Source organism: Lactuca saligna, chromosome 7, assembly GCF_052625555.1.
Source record: "Lactuca saligna cultivar CGN05327 chromosome 7, ASM5262555v1, whole genome shotgun sequence".
NCBI classification, from domain to species: domain Eukaryota; kingdom Viridiplantae; phylum Streptophyta; class Magnoliopsida; order Asterales; family Asteraceae; genus Lactuca; species Lactuca saligna.
The window spans coordinates 23,942,790-23,967,147 of NC_136423.1; the positions used below are offsets into that span (position 1 = coordinate 23,942,790).

Below are 24,358 nucleotides of genomic sequence, written 5' to 3' on the forward strand. Positions count from 1 at the left end.
ATAAATTAAGGTAATTGTCCTTTGTAATATACCTTATTTAATATATCTTTTTTCGTTGCATGATTCTACTTTTTTTTTTTTTTTTTTTAAATATTTGACAACCTGAAAAAAATAAAACCATATCGAAGCGTGGTATTCAAAATGAAAATGTTTGTATTTTATAATGAAAACATTAAAAAAAACGAAAAAACGAAAAAAAGCAACCACCAATAATAGAGGGAACAATTGGAGAAAAATATAAAGTAAGGGGGGCGAAAGTAAAACTCAGCATACGCGTACGACGTCGTCCGTTGTGAGGACATGGTCGTTTAGATTCTAAACATTCGCCCTTTGAACTGGGGCACTTCATGAGTTCATTCCTTCTGAAATCTTGCTTTAATCCCAAATACAAAATTCTAGTAAAATCTGAAAACGGTGGAACGAATTCGATTAGAGGTACGTATTTTCATCCTTACTTTTCAACGTAATCGTCATACTCGACTATGTATTAAGGTTCTGAGCACGAATTGGTGTTCATACGTATAATTTCTTGATAGAGCCTATAGTTTTTGCTGTAGAAAACCCTAATTTTGGAAAAACAGAGCAACCGAATTCGATTAGAGTTACGATATTTTCACCCTCATTTTCAAAAATAACGATTGCAGTAATGTTTTTAGCACGAATTCGTGCTCACACATATAGTATTATGTAAACTCATAGTGTTCACTGTGGAGTCATAAATAGAATTGGTTCTTTTTTGAATCGGAAGAACCCTAAAAATCGGCAAACAGAGCAGCCAAATTAAAGTGAGGAGGTATATTCAGTCAGAGTAAATGTCATAATTAAAGCTGCAGTGTTTACGATAGAGTGCCTTTTAGATTGAATTAGGGATTGTAGTGATGAATTAGGGTTTCTCAAATAATTGAAAGTATGTTGCTGTATTTTGCATGTAATGGCATCAAGAATGGAAGAAACTACTAATCAGACTGACATGGAATCCAAAGAAAAAAATCAAATGATTTTCCGATGCAAGAAATGTCGAAGGATTGTTGCTTCAGAGGATAATATAATTCCTCATGAGCGTGGAAATGGACAGAAATGCTTTAAGTGGAAGAAGAGAACAGGTGATACAACAAATGAGCTTCCCGAATGTTCATCTATGTTTGTAGAGCCTATGAAATGGATGCAAGCAGGTAAAATTACGATACTACCCTTTTCAAACAGATTGACTATTCTCTATATCTGTGAGACTGTAATTTTGTTGTTTGACAGTTGAAGAAGGTAATGTGGAACAGAAGCTTCAGTGCATTGGTTGTAATGCTCGTTTGGGTTCGTTTAATTGGGCGGGGATGCAATGTAACTGTGGAGCATGGGTAAATCCGGCATTTCAGCTGCACAAGAGTAAGGTAGATGAATGTCGGTTTTGAAGGGTAAATTTGTCATTTACTCGTGGTGTTAGGCTAAGTCTGAACTTGATTTTGATAGTTTGATGAGTTTTCATTTGAGGTGTAAAATTTGAGAATTATTCATCATAAGCATGCATGATAAAGAAAGATTAATTTGATATATATATCTACCTTCTCCCTATTCTAATCTACTCTAATAAATGAAGGTTTTGTATTGTCATTTGTCTAACATCCATTATAATAAGTCAAGTATCACAAAGAAAGGAGACAAATAAAAGCAAAACAATGTAAATACACTTAATTTCATATAGATTTATTGATTTGTCTAACATCAATTATAATAAGCCATTTTAAACGTAAGATGATTTATAACACTCTCATGATTCATCATACTTTTTTTATATATATATTTGAGAACACATTTATTAAGAAAAAAAAGTTATAATAGCCATTTTTAGATGTTTTATTAAGTGTTATTGTCATTATAACCCGACAATATTTTTTCGTTTTGTTTTTAAAAGGTTTTTAGTCTTATTTTGGTGCCTTATGAACCAACAAACTCACAAAAATTACGTAATTAACATCATTTTTTTTCAAAATGAAGTATTAAGAAGCTGACGTGACCATTACTTCCAATATTCTCTTGATTGAATAAAATCTGTGTGGAAATACACACATCTAATGCTGAATAATACTAACCTAAATATTTATATAATCGCTTTTATTTATTAAGCAACATCTTCTTTTGGTGCCTTAAAGAAGACGAAGAGTAAAAAACTTACGATTTTGATGATCTCATCACCTTTGAGTGATTTCGAACCTTAAATTTTGATTCTATTTATTTGATAGTTGAATTGAACTTCAATGTTATTTTTGTCTGACACGCTCCTTATGTTGGTGGTGATGATCGCTATTTTACTGATTGAACTTTGCTAGTGTGGACGTTGATGAACTTTGTGGTTGGGGTTGGATAGAATATGGGTAGTATGCATCAGGATAATGTAAATTATGAGGTGAATAAATAAGATAGTCACTTTGATTTTGGATGAATGTAAGCGATGAAGCTGAGATTATGTTTGTATTTTGGATATTTTTTTTGATAGTTGTTGTAGATCTTGGATTGGAAAGGGGAAACAATTTTTTCACAAATATGATGAATTTTTTAGTGAAAAATAGAAGATTGTAGTGTGGTATACAATAAGGTGGTGAAGGGTATTTATACCGGTTGAAAAAGAGGTAAAATTTTGAATTATTTTTTATAAAAAAGGGTATAAAATTTCAATAAACCCGTAACAAGAATTCCATCGTTGCAGATTCATTTTCATAAAACAGAAATATTTATTTGGTACATGCATGTAAAAGAAAGAAAAAAAAAAAAAAAAAACGACTTCCAAGTTCCAACATAAACCAAACCCCAAATCTTCCCTCCACCTGTCGGAATTAATTCTGGACCCTACTGACCGGCAGCAAAAGCTTCCTCCGGGAAAGTCTTGGTGATTCCGGCGAGACTCTTGAACACAATCTTTCCGGTGGGAGGATCCTCAACAGTGATGTCATTTACCGGTGGCCACAACATCAACTCCTTAGCTTTCACACCCTTCAATTTCTTGATCTTCTTCTTCTCCACAAACCCTGAAATTTCAGTATCATAACTCACCATCTTTTTGATCAATTTGAAATTGTGTTCCACTTTTTTACTCTGCACAATCCACATGTAACCAGTTGTCTTCACGAACCCTGCTTCAATCACATCAGCAAGAGGAAGGAGACCCAATGGAAGACAAAACTCTTCAAGAATGGAGATTGCAAGTTTCAGACCTTCTTCATGGCCTTTCTTCACGACTCCTCCTTCTTTTAGATCAGCCATTAATAATGATATAATAAGTTGAAATGTTTAAGTTTTTGTGGGTTTTAGTTATTAGGGTTCATCTGTTTTTATAGAGATGGTTATGGGGATGAGACAATGTTGGTGGATAAAACGAGGCGATCTCATTCACATCTTAGAAATATTCGCCGGTGATTTGCTGGCCAATCGCCGGCAATTTCAAACAATGAACCATACTATACGTGCTCCTTCATGATCGTTTTGGGTTAAAATAGAATTAAAAGTTCAATTTTAAAAAAAAGGTGCATGGATGTTTCATTACATGAGGTATTAAAAAAATTAGAAAAAAAAAAACACGAGGTATAAGTTGATACATTATATAACCGTTATAAATATCAATCATATGAATAGAAGGATTTTGTGTTATTTATAGTCCTTATTTACTTACATGATAACATTTGCTAGTAATGAGTCTTATATATATATATATATATATATATATATATATATATATATATATATATATATATATATATATATATATATATATATATATATATATATACCGTCCATAAACATATATAATCAAATATATCGAAGTTAATAATTTTTATTTTAATAACTATAAACCAACATGCATAAATTTCAAAGACAAAATATGTTACAAAATTCAGTTATGAATATTGAAACATAATTTTTTTTGTTTTGTTTTGAAAATATACCAACCCCTGTTGAAATCTAGTTGTAATTAATAAAAAATATATTTTTAAACAATAAACATGTGTTAGAAAAAAACAATGTTCGTTAACTTGTGGCTAACATTTTCAATATAGTTCTCACACGTTTCCTAACATTTTTATGGTTTCTATTTAAACTTTCTATTATTATATATCAATTAAAAATCTTTTGTAAATAAAATATGTTTGTAAACGTAAATAATATTGATTCTTCGTTTATTAGAATACTAACAAAGGAATGATTTTGGAGAGCACAAGGTTTTATGCGATGGTGAGGAATAATTAATATAAAAAGATCCTACTTATGCCATTAAAAGTTGACTAATATTGTTTTTGGCTGTAAGTCTTTATATCTTATGTGTGAATGAATAAATAATATCCAACGTTTATGTCAGGATATAGTTTAATAACAGATTACTTATATGAATATCTAATATTTCAATGTGGGGGGTGGGATTTAATTGGGGATTGTGTATGTAGATCTGAGGATCTGATTTTTTTTTTCTTTGGAAAGTATTACAAGTAATTATCCATTAAAAATGCAAAATTAATATTTGTGAAATAATTTTGATCCGGTGAAATTACTTTATGTATGGTTCCACAACTTAATTTATTCATTTCTTTTTTATAACCGATTTGCAAACCTGCTACAAAATTATGTGGAGTACAACTTTATTAGTATATATCTGGGTAACTAAATGAAATATGATCAAGTAATTATTTAGCAGAAATAATATATATATATATATATATATATATATATATATATATATATATATATATATATATATATATATATATATATATGAATGACAATGTTAGTGGTTAGTAGTTAGTATCACGAAATTGTTCACGTCAGGTTAGAACTTGAGACTATCAATCTATGAAACAAAGCCTCTACCAAGTGGGTTAGTCCCACATTTGCAACATTTTGCAAAATATTAATTTCCTCTTACACAATATTATATTTCTTGTTGTCAAGTTATTCATAGATAATTAACATGTGGTCCATGTGTGTAGTATATCGATGTTTTTTTCTTATTTTTCACACATAAAATAACATAAGAGGTCTATATGGGTCTATAATGTAACACCCAAGTTTTTATAATACATATAACTTAAGGAAATATCTTATAAGGGTAATCAACTATTGATTTTGTTTATATTTAGCCTTTTTATACAATATACTATTTAACATGTTGTTTGTGTTCATCATAATCTTTTTGACCTACTATCACCTGACAACCGGTCAAACGACTTATGCTGAACGTCAAAGAGTTATGATGAACACAAATAATTAGTTAGATAGTATATTGCGTAAAAAAAAACGACCAAATATGAATAAAATCAACAGTTGGTTACCCTCTTTAGTCATTTTTTATGTTAAAGATGTGATTTTCTTGAAGAGAGTTGTTACTAGGGAGTCTTTTTACCATAAGTGAAGTATATGGCAATCAATCAATGATTGAAATAAAGAAAGTTCTGTCTTCCTGTGAACTCAAACAAGCTAATGTGGATAATTGGAAAATTATGACCAGTGCTTTTATAACACTCTATTTGTGGAAGGTGGATGTTTTATCTATTGGATAACGGTTGACGCTTATGAAATATGTCATCAACCTAAATATTTATTTATTATCCATTTTTCGACTTCTTAACTATGCTCTTAATTTACTTGAATCTTCGCAAGCAAAGTTCTTTTGATGATGTGAAATATGTGTAAGGAAGATTTCTTGGGTAAAATGGAGAAAGATATTGAAGTCTAAAGAGGAAGCATGACTTAGGGCTTTGGACTTGGGAGCTGGAAGATTGTTCTCTTTTAATAGGATGTTACTTTTAAAATGGTGTTGCATGTTCTTAAATGAACCAAGTAACTTGTGGGTGAAAGTTGTTAAGGCTATACATGGAGATATATAAGCTTTTTACTCATATTCAAAACTAAGTTCAAGGCAAATCAAATCCATGTAAAGAGTTAGTTGTCTCATCAATCATTCAATTACAAAACTACGAATAAATCCAAACGATTAAAGAAAAAACAATAGTTTAAACACATGAAATAGCTCCCAACAGCATCATAAGCATCATCATATCCACACTTCATGTATTATTTTAGATCATTAGCCATGTAATATAAATAAGTCAAAATAACTTAGGAGGATAATCAACTGTTCATGTTGTTCACATTTGAACTCTTATCTTTTTTGTACATAGCATATCATTTAACTTATTGTTTGTGTTGGCCAAAATCTTTTTTGACCGGTTATCACATGTAATAACCGGTCAAAAAGGTTGTAATAAACACAAACAATAAGTTAGATGGTATATTGCATATAAAAAATAATCAAATATAAACAATGGTATATTGCATATAAAAAATAATCAAATATAAACAAAATCAACAGTTAGTTACATTCCTGAATCATTTTCCCTATAACTTAAGATGAAAAAACACATTGCCATATATAAAAGGTAATGTGTGATATGTATGTCGTTATTAATATAGGGTGTATTGCTTCTATAATAAATGTTAGTAACATATTATAAAAGGCTTTGTAGAATTTATAAGTTGGATATACCAAAAGTTTGGTGTGTATATTAAAATTCAAGATGAAGTTGATAAAGCAAATGCCTAAATAGGTATGGATTAAACCAAGAGATAAACAAATGTGGGGCCCAAAACAAACCACTATCATGAAACACTAAAAAGAATGGAAGAGGTAGAGAGCTCTTTCTTATTTTTGTAGCTTTTGTAATCACCTAAATTGAGAATATGATGTAAAAGTTATGGATAAAACAAGATTGCATAATACAAGTTAACAAGTTAAATGAGTAACATTAAACAAAAGTTACCTAAAAATAAAACCAAGATATTCAAACAACACACAAAACCCTCTAAAGCGCATTATTATACAAAAATAAAATAATTATTACCATAATAACTATGTTATTGTACTCATATTTAACATATTATTAATTTGAATTTAAAAAAATACATATGAACAGCTGCAATCATAATCATATGGACTCGATCCTCAAGTATCACTCCAGTTATCATCTTCTCCCTCATCACTTCCTACAGCCTAACAGTTTTAAAAAAACACATAAGAATTAATTTAGTTCAATAAAATAAAAAATTAATTTTCCGAGTAACTAAATCCATAAAAAGGTGAAAAGGGTAAACCTGTCTAATTGCATTTGCCTTCTCGAGAATCGCAGTGACTTTAATTCCGGTAGGGGCAGTCGGTGTAATTGTTGGCGGAGCTGTTGAAGTTCGTCTTAGATTTAGTGACTACATGCCATAAAAAAAATGTCAAAATATTAGAGAATCGAATATTGGAAAATCAAAATTTGAGCGAAAAATATTATCAAAAAGCCCCTTATAGATGACTAACCTTTGTTCTAATCTGCTGTAGAAAATCTTCTTTTTCTTTAACCATTTTTCCAACGCGATTATACTCTTTCTCAACATGCATATTCTGCCAGCCTGGCGGCTGCAAATTAAAATCAAACACGTCATCATTTCTTCGCTTTTATAAACACTCTGACCTGATAAAGTCAACAAAAAAAAACGTTCTTACTGTGGGCTTAGGCATAAGGTCAACCGTTTGAACAAAATGACCCGGTTTAATTGGAAGTGGTTGAGGTTGCTGAGGTGTCAAATTCAATGCATACGTCAACGCTTCTGAGAGACCATCATCTTCTTTCTCCATCATCCCACTTGAATCTTGCTTAACCCCCCGCCATTCCATTGGCGGCAGAGGTGGCGGAGGTGGTGTCGGCTCCTTGGGAATACATGATTCCTTCACCTGGTTATGTAAATGTACGCCATTCATGGAATCAAAGTTTGGAATATCAGGGAATCTAATTCCATTCACAAGAGAGCTCGAAGCTGATTCCGTAGACGAAACCATTCCAAAAGCATCGTCCAGCTCACGACCCTTCATTCCCGGAGACTCCCCGGAATCCCACTGGTCGGAATTCGATTCCGAAGCATTGCTACGGTCGTCATCCGATGCGTACGGTGACGATCTACAGAACGTGTCGTCATCGGAATCGGAACCAGAACCGGAATCACGTAACGACATTCCGGGCTCGGGGACTAATTGAAATGAAGGAAACATGTTTCCGTATCCGTTACTTTCGTTGTTATCATTATTATTACTACCATCAGGGAACATTAGTTTCAATTTAGAAGTCTCGAATCCATCAATTGGTTGAAAAGATATTCTCATATGTTCAAGAGGAGGTGAAGAAGGTGAGATGAAAGAAGAAGTTCCATTCCCGAATTGTTCTCTGAAAGGGATCCCTGTAACTGTGTGAAGTCTTTCAGGGACATCAGTTTTCACAGAATTTGCAAATGTTTCGTTTCCAACTAGTGAAATTTGTCTTCTGAAACCATTAACAAGTAATCGATTGCTAAATTCAAATATCCGTGACGAATTCACGTGATCTTCAGATTTCGAGGCGTTAACAACTGTATCTTCATTAATTGTGTTCTTCTGTGTCTCATCGGTTTTAGTTTCTTCAGTATTACGTGTCGACAAACCAAAATCTGGAGGTTTTGAAGGTTCGAGTCCCAACAAACCGCCATTGGTCCAGAACATAACCGGCTGAGTAGTTTGACTTTGACTTTGACCACCGGAAGTTTCCGGCGATTGCTCCGGTGACATCGACACATTGGTGGTTAACGGAAATTGAACGGTTTCAACTTCTTTAGATTCAACAATCGCCGGATGTGCAGCAGGCGTTTCAACTTCTTCAGATTCGAACTTCTCAGGGGTAGCAACGGAAATTGAATGCTGCTCATAATTCTCGTTGTTTGAATAAATGTGATCTTCAATATGAGATTCAGGTGATTTGCTAGATGAAGTAGGTTCAGGAACATGAAACTCGAAGTTTGTTGACATGTCATCTTTGTTGTTTGTGTTATTGGTGTATTGCTTGAGTTCTCGTTTTGTTTGGCAATCTAAATCGGTTTCTGATTCTGATTCAATGGTGTTAAGTGCATCAAGGTAATAATCCGTTTCACTTTCAATCTCATCATGCTGACCCCTGGGATTGGAAACCATTGGTGTTGGAAGAGGTTCATCATGAAACCCAAAATCAATATGATCTTCTTCTTTCTCCTCAATCTTGTCAGATGGGCGACCTGTAGAATCTATGATTTCCAACTTTTCATCCCAGGTAATGTAAGGTGATCTTGACGTATTGTTGATATTTTCATCCGGAAGAACAGGAACACCTCCATTGTTGCCATCAATGGAAGCCGAATCAAGAAACGAATTATGATGATAATCGGAAGAAGGTTCTTTGAGATTGTTGTTGTCTTCAGATTGTGTTGAGTAGCTTGGACGAAAGATACACTCGATGTAATTCGAATCGTTTCTTGATTCGAAAGTAGCCAAATGGTCAATTTCAGGGTCAATTCCGGAATTTTGTGGGACATTGAATGAGGAGATATCTTGAGAAGGAGAAGGAGAAGCTCTTTCTACCATGTTTGAAAACCCAAAATCCATACTGTAAAAAAGAGTTAATCATATAACTTCATTAGCAAATCACAAGTATCTAAACTCTTTCAATACATTATTACACACAATTTTAAGAGAGTTGTACCTTTCTGTATGCATAATTACTGGAGCTTCATGTGTCAAATCTCTATACCTTGAAGTTTTCTTTTTCTGCATAAAGTACACATTTGTAAGACTATTCAAATATTAATAAATACATATTTTATGTTGCTAATGAAACATACCTTATTCCTACGAGCCTTCTTTTCTCTTGGGACATTTTGAAGATGTGCTTCATAAGGGCTAGAAGAAGTTCTTTTAAAATAAGTTGGATCAGAGTATCTTCTGAAACAAGATCCCGGGCCACCTATGTCGTATCTGAAAGAAAACCATGAAAATTAAGAATACGCCTAAAAATAATATATATTATTAATTATAAATATAAATTATAACAAAATACAAAATGATTATCATACTTGTCAAGCTTATGTAGACGCGGAGGATCACGACAGTCTTCATAGGCGTCCATAATGCATCGCGGCAAGTCACTGTATATGAAATGGTTTTGTTCGGTTTTGATTCGAGAATGCCAGTGAGAACCTGCCATATAAAAGTATATGAATAGAAAAGAAAATAATTTATGATATAGTGGATTTTTCTCTCTAGAGGCCCTATGTGTTTCCTCGGGTTTTGTAGTGTAGTTTTCCATGTATTCAGTTTTCTCTATTATATTCTTTTGGAAGGGTTGTTTGAGGCCATTTTCTTTTTCCCTAGTGGAAATGAAAAGTTGTGTGAATGTTACCAGCGGTGTATGCGAAATGTAAGTGACTCCTTTGTGCCAAAATAGCCTTCTCTAGTGGAGGAAGTGCAGCTTCAATGTTGTGTATTCGTTGCACCAATTTATGGCTTCTAGAAGATGTAATTAGCACTTGTTCTTGTAACCCATGAAAAACTTCTGCTGCAAATCTATAATGGAAAAGACTTCATCTCAGTTCATAGTTGATTATAATTTCTAGTTTTCATATGCACATACTTAAGTAGCATTCATTGTTGTTTGTAGTACTTCTTACAGAGTTACTAAAGCTAAAAATTTATTTAAAACTAAATAAATTGGCTTCGATCAACTCCGGGAGCAATCCAGTAGACTGAACACTTCAGAATTTGGGGGTACTTATTTTTTACATAATCATTTGAAAGAATATTGGATGACTATGAAATAGAAGTTTATTAAATTGAAGCTAAACATTCCAGTGAGCCAGAAACTATCTATTTGAAGGTTTTCATTGACTTTACAATCTCCATTAATCTTCACGAGTTTTTGCATTATAGCACTAAAAAGTGCAACCTTTAATTGAAGAGGAAGAAGAAAAAGGAACAAATTCCACAAGAAATCGTAACATTGAGATACCCTATGAACCTTAAATCGACACACGCAATTAAGCTCCGTCAAGTTCAAATTCAAGTTCACCAACACACTCAGAAAATCAAGAATAAGAGAGAGAAGAGAGAAGAGAGAAGAGGAGAAATTACTCTGCGAGATCGCCTAATTGACGCAAGATTCCAACGAGGCCAGCAACGGCGACGCCATCAAGCACCGCCTTCGGATCTTCTCTATTGGTTTCTGTGTACAACTCCGGCATTCCCAATCCGTACTCATTTCTCACCTCCACCCTCACCAACGGCATCTTATTTCCGTCTCGCTTACTTTCTGTCTCCAAAATCCGACCTTAGAACTCCGCCCCAACCAGTAAGATTCCGATAACTGCAACCATAAATGCGATGGGAGAGGGTGTGTGTTTGAGTGTGAAAGTGTGTGAGAGAGAAAATCGATGAAGGATTTCGTAGAGATAGAAAATTGATGGATGATTTTGTAGAGAGAGAAAGAGAGATAGAGTAGGTGAGTGGATTGAAGCAGCTTAACTGCTATGGGAGTGGAAAAGCTCAGTATTTTTTGCGAATGAGAATATGACCAAATGAAGACGACGACATTGCCAACTCTACAAGCCAAAATTTGGTTCCTGGGTGGGTATCATAGTTGTTGATCGTTCATATCCAATTACCATTTTGCCCTTGGCTGATTTCCCATTTTTGCGCTTAGGGTTTGTCATTAATATCAGATTCTCCCTATTGTATTTTTGAATTAGGGTTAATCACAACTTGTTTACAAAAGTTATATAACTATTCTAGCTCACTAAAGTTTTTTTTCAACCATTTATTAGGCTAGGAGGTATAGACCCACCACATAATGCGTTGACCAAAATAAGGTTATTAAAAAAAATATTTACCAATTTAGTATAGATTGAAAAATATTTACCAATCTAGTGTTTTATTTTTTTATTTATATTTTTTAATTTTTTTTTTTCAATTTTTTTATTTTAAATATCTATTTATTTACTTTTACTTTCATTTCGGTTTTTTATAGTCTTTTATTTTGAAGTATTATATCAACTATTGAATATCGCATTTTTATATAAAAATAAATTAAAGTGTTTGTGAAATATAATTTAAAGCTATATCTAAGTAACAAATTAGATCGAATACACCATAGAAAAAAAAAAGAATAACTATTTAGAATTACATGTCAAACAATTTTTTTTATTTTAAAAAGATTAAACTACAAGAATGATCATTTTTCTTGATATAAAATTACAAGTTTGGTCCAGATGTCAATAATTAGATGAGATACACCACTTACGAAAATATGAGTTAAAGTTTAACTTACTAACAAAAGAAAAATCAATCATCCTCTAACACTTTACATGCAAATATGCACTGAACTAGGGATCGAAAAAAAATAACAATTACACAAATAACCATAAAATTACTACTAATTGAAAGAAGTATCGCAATTATAAGATTCAAATTACAAAATAATTTCTAACATAGTAACAAAACTTTAAAAATTGTTTGTAAACACAATCATCACATGACTTTGAAAATATTCAAGTAATAACACAATCAAGTAAGTTTTATCAAATAAAACCACACAATTATTTTCACACACACAAAAAAAAAAAAAAAAAAAAAAAAAAAAAACCCCTAATTGAACAGAATTATCAAATAAACCCATATATTTGTGTTAAGCATTTATATTCAAAATTATTTGTATAATTTATATAAATTTTGTCAAAACATTTATCATAAACATATATTAACGATAAAAAAATAAAAAAATAAAAAACTAATATAAAAAAAAGACTGTAAGCAAATGAAATAAAAAAGAGTAAACAAATTGAAAAATAAATAAAGTAAATAAAAAAAATATGTAAAATAAAAAAAATTGAAAAATATAAAAAAAAAAATATATATTATTTTGATAAATATTTTTCAAACTACACTATATTGGTAAATATTTTTTAGATGATACTATTTTGGTCAAAAACTCGAGCAAGGAGTGCGGTGAAAACCATATGATCTTGCGTTTTTTATTTTTCCCATATGGTGAAAACTCCGTGGCTCATCTTCCTTTTTTCTTCTTTCCCATTTTCCATTTTAATATTAACAATTAATCATTAATTTATATATATATATATATATATATATATATATATATATATATATATATATATATATATATATATCAAACATATCATTAAAATATATTAAATTTAGAGACATTTAATAATTTAACCGTATTTTAGTTTATTTTTAAAAATAATAACAATTAAAAAAAACTAACTAGTCTCTTCGGAATGAGCATTCTGGAACAAACAAACACGAATCAAGCTAACTATTGTAGCCTAATGCTATATATATGGGGCACACACCCGAAAATCAAAATAAGCATTCCGGAAAGTGAAATTCAGACGTTCATGTTACCGACATTTCGGTCAAAGATTTTTAAGCTTATCTACCATAGATTCAACAAACCAAGTGAGGTCTACTCTTTATTTACTTGCATTTTACTTTACAAACAATTTTATGTATTCTGGAATGCGTAAATCAAGTTTGGAATATCTAAATGTTGTATTTTTTTTTTATTTTTTTTAGTTTTAACCATATAAGAACCATGTAAGTCCCTTAAAATGTGTTAGCACCATTTTTTTAGAGGAAATAAGTCTACAATACCCATTATAAGTGATTCTGGTATGATAGTATCACTTTGGACTATAAAGAACATACCGTGTAATACGAAGATCAATTCCAGAATGATGGCTTTGAATGATACTAACAGTCCGGTATAACAATTTTATATTTGTTTATTTTTGTTTTTGATATTGTTAAGTTAATTTTGAAATTTATTTGCGTTAAACTAAAATTAAATTGCGTCAAATTATATAAAAACTAGCTTTTATAGAAAACCTTTAAAAGTGATTTTCTTTTGAAAATTAATACCATGGTTAATTCTATGCATGTAATAACCATGATATCATATGTTTTTAAACTAAAATTATAAAGCATATAAAGACCTTTATTTTACAAACCTCAAATCTATGCAATACTTTTGGAAAACACCCACACATCTCTTGTATGCACTAGTGGGATAAATGTTACCTAACCGCTTAGTGTTGTCTTTTGGTGGTCGGGTGTCTTCGCGATTTCTATAACTAAGTTATAGGCCGATTACACAAGTTTTTCAAGTTAGATGATTTGATCAAAAATCTTTTGGGATAAAGGATACTTAAGCAGGAGAGTTCTAATTAAATTTGTTATTAGAGATCCCATAAATCTAGGAATTATATAGCAATATATAATTGATAATCAATATTTACCAGTTTGAATTCAAATGGATGAGATAAAAGATACCTAACCATTTATTTGTTTTGCAACTTGGATCATAGACTTTGATAATTAATGTTTTGGAAACTAAAAGGGTATTAATTATTGAAGATTAAATATTGAAAATACTAAATGAATTTTGTTAATTTTTTGTAGTTAAATGATCCATTCTCATTATCATGAATTGTCGTTTTCTTTAATGACTTAATGAAACAATAACATTAAATAGATACAACTTCAATGAATGAGTTCATGTTTAAGAGACAATCTCGTGAGAGATATGAAATTATATACACTTAAAGGTCCTAGTCCTAAACTATTTGCTTTGAGCAATAAACTTGAACATGATACCTAGTAAAGGCATCATTATGATGTTAAAGATGCTTCTAACATCAAGTTAAGAATAGTTATTCATGACTTATAAGAAGTCTTGGATAATTTAAACATACATCTGATGATATAACATGTCAAGCAATATTCCAATAAATAGAGTGATATTTTATTTAAAGCTAGTTTAAACATTGGAATAATGTAAGTCTAAAAGAGCCACCTAGTGTGATCTAGGAGGCCCATGTTTTATGGACTGAACACATTTAAGCCTAAGGAATCTACTAAAGCCCACATAGATTGATCTTGTTTCTTTTGTAAAGAAACTGGACACTGGAAGAGGATTTACTCCTCTTATTTGGATATAAAGTCTGGAAAAGACTAGTACTTCTTGTATCTACTAGATAGAACTCACACTTTTCATATAACAATTAGGTACTTGGTACTTAAATGTTAATCTAATATTTGTAAATGGCTTGCAAATATATATTAAATAGTAACCAAGCTGAGCACAATCAAGTTGGAACTACACTCTCGGAGTTTAGTTTATTATTTATGCTTAGAAAATAAATTACTTGTAATATAAAACAATATTTGTTTTGGAACAATGTATGTTTTAATTTAGCATGTCTAAATTTATGTCCTAGTTATTTTATTCAAATGTTTGATCATTTGCTTAATCGTTTTTCATAACGATAATATTCATATTCTAAAATGATTAACTTCTATTTTTTAGACTATATCTCTTAATATAATTGTAAAGTAAATATAAGTATTTTATAAATAAAATCAAGTTCTATATACAAGCACTTTTGACTTAAACTTGTTTTTAAATCAAACTCATCTTTGACATTATCATCTTTATTATATAAATGACATTCACATATTACAACTTCAAGAAAGGGATATTTGAAGACAAATAATGCAGTTTATTTGATATATGTGAACCTTATTTATACGTAAAGGATTCCTAATGATATTTTCACTAAAGTATAGAGAAAATAATTAAGGAAGTATATACTTTGATGTATGACTTCCTTTCTAATGAATGTCTGAGATTAAACACATGATATCAAATCAACTTTATTAACAACTATAGTAGTTTCAATTATATATTACGTGGTAAAGCATAATTGTGAAATCTTTGTTGAAGGTTTCAAAAGTTGAGATGCAAACCGGTAAGAACCATCTAAGGGCTTAATGATAATAAAGGATGAATTGAATCTTACTTGGTATGATTAACTTTCTAATCGATAGAAATATCCTCCTTTAATCTTTTTTGGGATAATAATTGTATTTTGAATACAAACAAAAACTAATTAGTTAATTAACCACTTTATAAGATTTAGTATGGAAAGGCTACATCTTCATCTTACTTAATGTTTTGTGGATTTGAAGCCGATATTGGACTAAATCTTCTAATCCTAAAATCTACCAAAATACATATTTATATAATACTCTAAATATGGATTAGGTTATCATATGCAAACCCACCGAGAATAAGTTCTCTTATTTCGGTGAAAGCTAAGTTAGTAGAAAGCAAGCTTCTAATGTAGTAATAGTTGGAACTAATTTTAACAAGGATTGTTAAAACTGAAGCAGCTCAAGAACCATAACCTTATGTAGTAATAGTTGGAACTAGTTTTAACACGGATTGTTAAAATTGAATAATAGGTATTCACAAACACAAAATGTTCGCATTAATGGTAGAATTCATCTATGACTTGAGAAATGTGGAATCTCTCATTGATGATATTTTATTGATGGTTTCTAGAAAATCCATCAAATACTAAGGTGCTATGTTAGGTCTCGAATTTGAAAAATGACTTAGAGTCATGAATATGAGATGTAATCAATGTATGATAATCAAGAATGAGCTTGATTAAAATTTCTCCTTATAGCAAGGCTAGAAGGAGTAAATGATTCTTCTAGAAAGAATAAATTACATGGATAACCATACACATTTAAAGCAAGACTTGTAGTAAAAGGATTTTCTCATACTCATATCATTGACTATGGTCCTCATCATACTCATGACATTGACTGTGATCAAACCTTTTTCACAGATAGCTATGATTAAATCAACAAGGATATTATTTGTTATAAATTTATATTCTTAATATGAGATATAGTTAATAGATTTCAAGAAAGACCGCTTTTTTTAATAGACATCTAATGGAAGATATCTATATAGATTAGCTTGGAGGTTTCGTAATCCAAGCTATCCTAACAAAATGTGTAGAGCTTGAGATACACTTGTGGATATTAAGCAAACATCTCAATGTTACAATCATCATTTTATGTAAAACCAGAAGGTATGTTTTTATATCAAAATGAATAGAACATATGTGTTTACTAAGAACTAGTGGGAGCGTAGTGAAATTCCTAATCTTGTATGAATGAGACATAGTTAATCATTTGAAATCACATTCGGACTAAGCATGGTCGTTTTCACCTTGACTCAGAAAGTGTTTCTGAAATGAAAGACTTAAAAAGGAAAGGATGCATTCTTGAAATGTAAAATCTATAAGAGATAGATACAATGAATGTTAAAAGTTTTATGTCCTTATACATATACTATCAATATCTTGAAAGGGATCAAGATACAAGATTCATTTGGATAACTCTTGGCATTGTCTCATGGCACCATTTTAAGACAGCCTCAAAAGTACATAGCTCATAGGCTTGAACTAGATGAAATGATTTATACTATATTATGCATAGGACATGATATTTGATCATGTTGTAAGCATGTTATAGGATACTAATTGAAGACATTATTAAATCACCGGATGACTAAGAGAGCATTCTAAGATAACTTTAAAAGAACTAAGAGAATGTATGTAAGATAATCAGTTTAGAAAAGATCTTTATGGAAAGAGCTACATAAGATGTTAATTTCTAAACAAATATAAATAATTGTGAATTATAATTGGATTTTGACATCATTGCGGAATAAAGGGTAAGTTTTGTTGGAATGAGGTCCAAGCAAAACATAATGACACAATCTACTACAAAATAAGAATACACTACTTTAGAAGTTGAATTCAACTATGATTGGATGAATGGAATCATTGAAAAACTATGTTGATTTCTACCATTCAAGGATCACATAGAAATATTTGTGACTTTGAGAGTATACTTAATCAAGCTAAGAGGCTCTATGTCACGAAAGAACACCAATCATATTATCCAAGATATGTAACTATACTTAGAGTAAAGTTAAGTATGGAGATGATTTTATTCACATAATTCACAAATTAAATTTTGTCAGACCTATTAATAAATTCATTCTTTTGAGCTAAGTATGAATGGTCACACTTCAACTATAAGACTTTATTATTCTAGAAATGGGATTTTGATTTGGATTTAGTATTTGGATATTGGAACATTATAAAAACAACTATTAGATAATGTTATGATATATTGGAATATAGTCATCACATAATACCTGTTGTGTTCTATATTAACATGTTTAATCCATGAATAATGTTATTATTCTAAAAGTTCATTAGTCGGTTATAAATATGGGAGCAATTATAAAGTAAGACTAATATGAATTGGATTGGTTGACTCTCACTAGATCAAAGTAGGCAAGTGGTTGTGACCAAGTACATAGGTACTTGTCAGAGAACTAGTATCGAACTGACCCGCATCAAAATCATCTCATGGATCGCTATCATGAATGATACTTGATTTAAAGGTAATATCTTGTATCCTTAACACCTAAGATACACAGTGGGACTTAAGTGTAGGGAGTACTATGCTTTGATAATGGTCAAATGTTGTTCCTTAACTGTGTAGTTATAAAAGTCATTTTTAGGTATGGTGTGAACTATGCAATAAGCTTATGTAGTCAAGATGGAATTTTTTCCTCTTATGTGTGACATCCCCAATTTCACGGCCAGAAAAGACCGATTTAGTTTATGCTTTTTAAAACAAAATCAGAGTAATAATTTGATTAAAAGAGTTGCGGAATTTGTTTACAAAGCAGAATATGATAAAAATCTATCAAAACATTTTTTAAAGAAATGTATTTTCATTAAATAACAAAATCTCGGGATGTCATGTTCCGATACAAACCAAAAGCATAATCAATACCTTATAAGCCTTACAACAGTTATTTACAACTACTGGCCTATAATCCAAAATCTCTCGTCATTATTCTACCATGCTCTTGTTCCACTACCTGTAATATAAAGAAAACTGAGTGGGTCAGACTTGGGAGCTTGGTGAGCACATAGGGTTTTCAATCCACAATAATATAGTTATTATTTATAATCATCAATCAATTCCCCCATCCTATTATCTCCTTTATTTCTTAAGGATTTACCCTAAGGTTCATTTATCCTTCATTTATTCATTCCTAGAGATTGACTTTAAGGAATAAGCACAAATTCCATTGTTGCATAAGGCGCGCCTACCAATGATATCTATTAGGCACAACTGCCGATATTATCATTTACACGCATCTGCCAATACTATGACATTCACTATTAGGCGCATCTGCCAATACTATCATTTAGGCGCATCTGTCAATACTATTCTTTTTACGCAGCTGATAGGATTATACAACTAGTAAACACGTAGTTTAAAACAACTGGTAAACACTCAGTTCAAAATACTTAATGAACACCTAGTTCAAAAACACCTAGTCAACACTTAGTTCAAAATACTTAATGAACAGCTAGTTCAAAAACACCTACAGGTTACGAGCTTGTTAACTTTCCTTTGGATTGTCTAGAAAAGTATGTGGTCGTCATCTATATTTCACTAGTTAACTAGAACATCATTATCATCAAAACTTCTCATTATTTTATTTCCTTTCACATCAACTATTTCATCTACTCATGTTCTACCCAACATATTCGTAGATACAAATACATATACTGTTTAAATCATTCTAAACATGTATAAATCGTTCAATAAAAATCCATCTCAAATAAACAAATATTATAAAAACACATAGCACGTATTTTATAGAAGATACTTCATATCTATGTGTTATATGAAAGTGACTACACACTCACACAAAACATATATTTAATACATTTAAACAATACTTGTATTAAAATCGTGTTTTTGAAAGGGACTATGTACTCACTTGATAAAAAATGATCGGACAACACTACAACTCTTAATGTAATATTCTTTCGATGAAACCGGGATGTTTTCTCCAAAACTGGGCTTCATGTGGTCAGAGTTTTGTCTCGAAAACTCTTTTTATTGGGATCTTTGAGGCTTCGGGACTTGCTTCGGGTGTCGGGATGATATTGGGGATTCGGGGGGTATTTCTTGCAAAGTAGAAGAAAGAAGAGGGGTGAATAATGGTAAATTGGCAACCAAAACCAGCTGGCCTCGCTCACTATTTATAGGGTTGAAACCCTGATTACGTTGGGCGTACGTCCCTGTAGGCGGGGCGTACTGGCTCGTCGACATGTATGTTGGGCATATATATATTGTACACTGGGCATACTAAGCGGATAAGTCTGGACGCATCAAGGCTGCGAGTCCAAGCAATCATGAAAATGGAGTAGGCTTCGTGGCCCAATTCAGACCATGCACAAGAGTACGTTGGGCGTACTCCCAATTTCCAAACTTCTAAAATTCATATGTTTCGCATACGGGCTTCGTTATTGACGTTCTTTTTATCCACGCGTAGGTGAGACTATGCTCTATAGCTTTCATTTAGACTTTGTCGGCTAATTTTGACTTTATTTTTATTATTATATTTTTAGTAGCCCGAGACAGGAAAAGTCCGTTATAAATTCATTACTTCTTCATCCGACGTCCGTTTTCGTCTGTCTTTTTACCATTTCACTACTATTAACGAGATCTTTGATTATCGTTTAGATTGTTTTGACTAAAATCACTCGATCTCATATTCGAACTTTGGGTTGCATACTACTAAGCTGAAACCTAGAAAAATCATAACTTCCTCATACGAAGTCAGATTTAGACATTCTTTTTATGCACGCTCCCGGTTTAACTTATTCTACGACTTTCGTTTAGATCACTAAGGCTAAATATCGCTATATCGTAAATTCACTATTTATGTCACGCAGTGTCGTGCCGCTCTGTCGTGAAACTTCGACATGTCATAACTTCTTCGTTATAACTCAGATTTCGGCATTCTTTATATACCCGAAATCTTTGTCTCGACCACTACAACTTAGTTAAGTTTATTCATTCTAAATAATCTTTTATCAAAAAGTCATTTTTGATGCTTATCATCTCTAAATTGACTAGCCCGGATCTACGGGCGTTACAATTATCTCCCCCTTAAAATGACTACATCCCGGAATCATCAACGAAAATAGGGCTTGTATAATGATTCCATACGTTATCTTTTCATCCTAGGTAATAATCGTAACTTCTATGTTTCTTCAAATGAGTATCTAACTCTTGGACTTCTTGACCGCAAGCGATGCTCAATCTTGCACCTGCTCTTCGTACTATGTTGGACTTTCAATCGTAACCTACGAGTTACAAAATAAATCCTTATTGAGGAATCCTTCTTTTTCTTAGGATAATTACTTTCCTTTATCTACCGTAACAGATCAATGGGTCATGTTCTAATGACCTTTCATCAGATGATGCAACACCTAGACTCGAGTCTCTTAGGGTCAAATTCCAGAATGGAATATACTTTACTTCATATTCTAATGTGATGTAGTCACATTTTAGCATGTAACATTTCTAGCTACTAACTTTTTTTTAAACAACGAGCACGATACTTTTGATCGCATTGATTTCAATCTTCTGACTTATGTAAGATGTTACATCGAACTTGGTTCTCTGAACCATGTAACAACCTCATCGTAGTCAGACTCAATTTGATATGACCATTAGGGTCGGAATAACAACCATCTTACTAGTCATTATCGAAACAATGGTAATGACATACTTGAATAAAATAGAATCAATTACTAGCTTCTTGGTAACCTTGTGACTTTCCCTGATCCAAATGTGAGTCCTGTGCTTCTGATAGTATAGGCCTCTACTACCATTCACACCTACTCATACTCGTCCCAAGTATTGTCTCGCAGTCAATACAAGTCACCATACAAGAAAATCACACAATCATCCAACACTTCAGATAACAAAACTAGGGTTTATATTAATTCTTGAAATGATTACACCGAGGTTCAAGTTCACCCTATATTATGCCTCTAATAGGCTACACCACATGTTACTATTCACATTACTACTTCATAACTTGATCTTTGGATATAAAATCCTTATTTTTGATCCCTTACATCGTCACTTGCTTCATCAAGGATCATTGGGAATGCTCTTGCCTTTGGCTTTGGCAGCGCATTTTGCTTTGTAGCTCCTTTCCTCTTTGAGCAGTCTTTCTTGAAGTGCCCATCCTCATGAAATTCGTAACATACCCTTTTGTTGAATGTATATTCATTGGTGTAATGCCCATGCTTTCCACACTTGAAACATGTAACCTCCTCGCCATGTTTTCCCTAGTGTTTATTCTTGCATTTATCACACCATCTTGCTTCATCTCCTCCCCCTTCGAACTTCTTCGAACCAGACATTGAGAATTTTCTCTTCTTATTGGACCTTGAGGATCCTTTAAAATTTCTCTTATCGCCAACTTTAACCTTTTTGGTGGCTCTTCCCTTGATCATATCTTCAACAAACTTGGCAGCCTAGATAGTTGCCTCTAGAATAGGTGTCTGGCGCACTGGCACTGCATACTCCCATGGAAGCCCCTTTATGTATCTGTCGATTTTTGTCAACTCGTCTGGGACAATACGCAAAGCAAACTCCATTTTATCTATGAAGTTATTGGTGTATTCACTAATGGACATGCTTCCCTTTTTAAATGTCAGAAATTGGTTCTTGAGCTCAAGCAGATTTTGGGCCGAGCAGTACTTGTGCGTGAAATGCACCAAGAACTCTGCCTGAGTCAGTTGTACTGGCTCATTAAGGCTTAGAGTCTTCCCCAAAGTGTTCCACCAGCGAACAACGCCACCTCTGAACTGACTCACTGCAAATATGGTTTATAACTTGCCTTGACAACCACTTGTCATGAAAGCCAATTCCATTTCCGAGATCCAATCCATTAAAGTTGATGGCTTGCAAGTCATAAAGTCTTTATACCTGCATCTATTTCTCTCCACTCCATCCTCGTGGTTATTCCTCCTAACCATAAGTGGTTCAGTTTGACCAACAGATCTACTGTAATTTCCTTCCTCAGACTGATCATCATTCAGTTCAAGTTGTTCAACAGGCATTGAAGGTTCTATCCAGTTGTTCAGCAACAATTGTCTCATTTCCTCCCTTTGTTCATCCATCATGGCTTGTACTCTAGCCATTGTGATGGGTTCTGGTGCAGCTTCTGCTATCGGCACCTGTTCCACCACTTAGGGTTGAGGTTGTTGGTTTCTATTCTCATTTCCAACTCCACTCTGGGTTCTTACCATTATGATCTATACACAAAATTAGGCGAATTTAGATCTTCATTCATGATAGATACCTAAATTTATCGTCGTCATATGCTTAAAATCCGGAACACATAAGGTTTTCAGATCCGGTCGGCAACAGACCATAGATCCGAACAAATAATATCATATATGGCAAACATATAGCACTTAGCACATCAAAGCATTTTAAACATCTTTCCTAAAATATACTAGTGCTCGTGTCAAAAATATGGTAGACACTCATCTCATAATCATCGCTTACCATTCTAAGTTTAAGTCTAGAAATCCTACAAATTCCTAGTTCACTTAAACTAATGCTCTGATACCAACTGTGACATCCCCAATTTCACGGCCAGAAAATACCGATTTAGTTTATGCTTTTTAAAACAAAATTAGAGTAATACTTTGATTAAAAGAGTTGCAGAATTTGTTCCCAAAATAGAATATGATAAAATTTTATCAAAACATTTCTTAAAGAAATGTATTTTCATTAAATAAAAAAATCTCGGGATATCATGTTTCGATACAAAACAAAAGCATAAACAATACCTTATAAGCCTTACAAAAGTTATTTACAACTACTGGCCTATAATCCAAAATCTCTCGTCATTATTCAACCATGCTCTTGTTGCACTACCTATAATACAAAGAAAACTGAGTGGGTCAGGCTTGGGAGCCTGGTGAGCACATAGGGTTTTCAACCCACAATAATATAGTTATTATTTATAATCAATACTATCCTTTAGTATCTGCAAATACTTTATATCTGCCAATAATATCATTTAGGCGCATCTGTCAATACTATTCTTTTTGCGCAGCTGCTAGGATTATACAACTGGTAAACACGTAGTTTAAAACAACTGGTAAACACTCAGTTCAAAATACTTAATGAACACCTAGTTCAAAAACACCTAGTCAACACTTAGTTCAAAATACTTAATGAACAGCTGGTTCAAAAACACATACAGGTTACGAGCCTGTTAACTTTCCTTTGGATTGTCTAGAAAAGTATGTGGTCGTCATCTATATTTTCACTAGTTAACTAGAACATCATTATCATCAAAACTTCTCATTATTTTATTTCCTTTCACATCAACTATTTCATCTACCCATGTTCTACCCAACGTATTCGTAGATACAAATACATATACTGTTTAAATCATTCTAAACATGTATAAATCATTCAATAAACATCCATCTCAAATAAACAAATAATATAAAAACACATAGCACGTATTTTATAGAAGATACTTCATATCTATGTGTTATATGAAAGTGACTACACACTCACACAAAACATATATTTAATACATTTAAACAATACTTGTATTAAAATCGTGTTTATGAAAGGGACTATGTACTCACTTGATAAGAAGATGATCAGACAACACTACAACTCTTAATGTAATATTCTTTC

The 24,358-nt window shown here is 32.1% G+C and overlaps 3 protein-coding genes across 3 annotated transcripts; 1 reads left to right on the forward strand and 2 right to left on the reverse strand.

Moving 5' to 3' along the window:
• The first annotated feature begins 296 nt into the window (after positions 1-296).
• On the forward strand, positions 297-1,549 carry LOC145005498 (dual specificity protein phosphatase-like protein). The gene is made up of 3 exons (XM_078964583.1): positions 297-435; positions 943-1,172; positions 1,252-1,549. Exons 2-3 carry the CDS (start codon positions 944-946, stop codon positions 1,404-1,406), a joined length of 384 nt encoding a protein of 127 aa, XP_078820709.1. The 5' UTR covers positions 297-435; position 943; the 3' UTR covers positions 1,407-1,549.
• Positions 1,550-2,838: 1,289 nt separating this feature from the next.
• On the reverse strand, positions 2,839-3,252 carry LOC145006740 (uncharacterized). Its single transcript, XM_078965797.1, has one exon. The coding sequence runs from the start codon at positions 3,250-3,252 to the stop codon at positions 2,839-2,841; it is 414 nt and encodes a 137-aa protein (XP_078821923.1).
• A 3,508-nt stretch (positions 3,253-6,760) lies between these two features.
• LOC145004325 (protein SCAR3-like) lies at positions 6,761-11,499 on the reverse strand. Its single transcript, XM_078963213.1, has 9 exons — positions 10,985-11,499; positions 10,257-10,420; positions 9,931-10,054; positions 9,700-9,832; positions 9,561-9,625; positions 7,526-9,464; positions 7,340-7,438; positions 7,129-7,236; positions 6,761-7,027 (listed from the first exon to the last, which is right to left on the reverse strand). Exons 1-9 carry the CDS (start codon positions 11,137-11,139, stop codon positions 6,980-6,982), a joined length of 2,835 nt encoding a protein of 944 aa, XP_078819339.1. The 5' UTR covers positions 11,140-11,499; the 3' UTR covers positions 6,761-6,979.
• Between the last annotated feature and the right edge of the window lie 12,859 nt (positions 11,500-24,358).

Coding starts and splice junctions, on each gene's coding strand:
- LOC145005498 (XM_078964583.1), top strand. CDS start 944: ATGGAAGAAACTACTAATCAGACTGACATGGAATCCAAAGAAAAAAAT. Junction 1,173..1,251: donor TATGAAATGGATGCAAGCAG/GTAAAATTACGA, acceptor GTTGTTTGACAG/TTGAAGAAGGTAATGTGGAA.
- LOC145006740 (XM_078965797.1), bottom strand. CDS start 3,252: ATGGCTGATCTAAAAGAAGGAGGAGTCGTGAAGAAAGGCCATGAAGAA.
- LOC145004325 (XM_078963213.1), bottom strand. CDS start 11,139: ATGCCGTTGGTGAGGGTGGAGGTGAGAAATGAGTACGGATTGGGAATG. Junction 10,055..10,256: donor ACATTTCGCATACACCGCTG/GTAACATTCACA, acceptor TTTATATGGCAG/GTTCTCACTGGCATTCTCGA. Junction 9,626..9,699: donor AGAAGGCTCGTAGGAATAAG/GTATGTTTCATT, acceptor TACTTTATGCAG/AAAAAGAAAACTTCAAGGTA.